The 848-nt window shown below is 66.5% G+C and overlaps 1 protein-coding gene across 1 annotated transcript in view; it reads left to right on the forward strand.

Annotated features, from left to right (window-relative positions):
- The window catches only part of LOC114071100, a gene marked incomplete at its 3' end in the record, with an annotated part of 60,297 nt that overhangs the window by 4,846 nt on the left and 54,603 nt on the right, over window positions 1–848 (forward strand). The window contains exon 2 of the mRNA XM_027908784.1: window positions 647–823. Within this exon, the coding sequence (XP_027764585.1) occupies window positions 647–823 (177 nt within the window). The remainder of the gene's footprint in view (window positions 1–646; window positions 824–848) is intronic.

Below are 848 nucleotides of genomic sequence, written 5' to 3' on the forward strand. Positions count from 1 at the left end.
TTGGGGCTCGGGAGGGGTGATTAGGTGCTTGATGGGTTTGGTTTGGGGCTCAGGGAGGGTGGTTTGGGGCTCGGGGGGGCTTGTTCCCAAGGGACCCCGGCCCAGCCCCCCACCCCAGCAGCCCCGGCCCCCCTCCTGCCAGCCCGGGGGTGGCGCGGAGCGCTGGCAGTTAATTGCTCTCCCTGGGGAGTTTTGTCTTCTAAACAGCCTTTAAATGTCACTCTTTTCAAAAATTACGCCTGTCAGGTTTGCTAATTGTTTATGAGCACGTCATGTTCCCTCCCCCGGCCCGCGCTCCCGCCCACCCGCTGCTGGAGCGGGGCTGAGCTCCCGGGGCTCGGAACCTTCCCGCTGCTGGGCACAGAGGGGGCTGGCAGAGCCCTGCTCCCCTGGCCGGGCACATCCCGCCCTGCTCCTCCCCACAGCTCCCACACAGCCCCCGGGGTGTTCGTGGGAGCTGGGGCGGCTCCAGCCCCGCTCCCGCTGCCCCAGGAGCTTTCCCGGGCTCAGCTCAGTTTTTGGGGAGCACAAGCCCAGCTGGAAGTCCACCCGTGACCCCTCTGGGGAGTGGGGGTGTTTCTCCCGAGGAGTTGGTTCCTCGTGGACTGCAGGCAGGCTCTGGCACAGCCCTGGAGCACCCGTGGAGCAGAGCAGGAGGGCTCTGGGTCCCTCCCCGGCTCACATTCACCGCTTTCCCTGCAGCCCTGGGGCTTCCCGGCCCGGGAGTTCCTGCGGAAGAAGCTCATCGGGAAGGAGGTTTGCTTCACCGTGGAGTACAAGACCCCGCAGGGCCGGGAGTATGGGATGGTGTACCTGGGGAAAGGTGAGCTGGGGGGGGGCTGGGGGAG

Source organism: Empidonax traillii, unplaced genomic scaffold (assembly GCF_003031625.1).
Source record: "Empidonax traillii isolate 1590-97213 ecotype Southwest subspecies unplaced genomic scaffold, ASM303162v1 scaffold1840:size75935, whole genome shotgun sequence".
In the NCBI taxonomy this organism is placed as follows: Eukaryota; Metazoa; Chordata; class Aves; order Passeriformes; family Tyrannidae; genus Empidonax; species Empidonax traillii.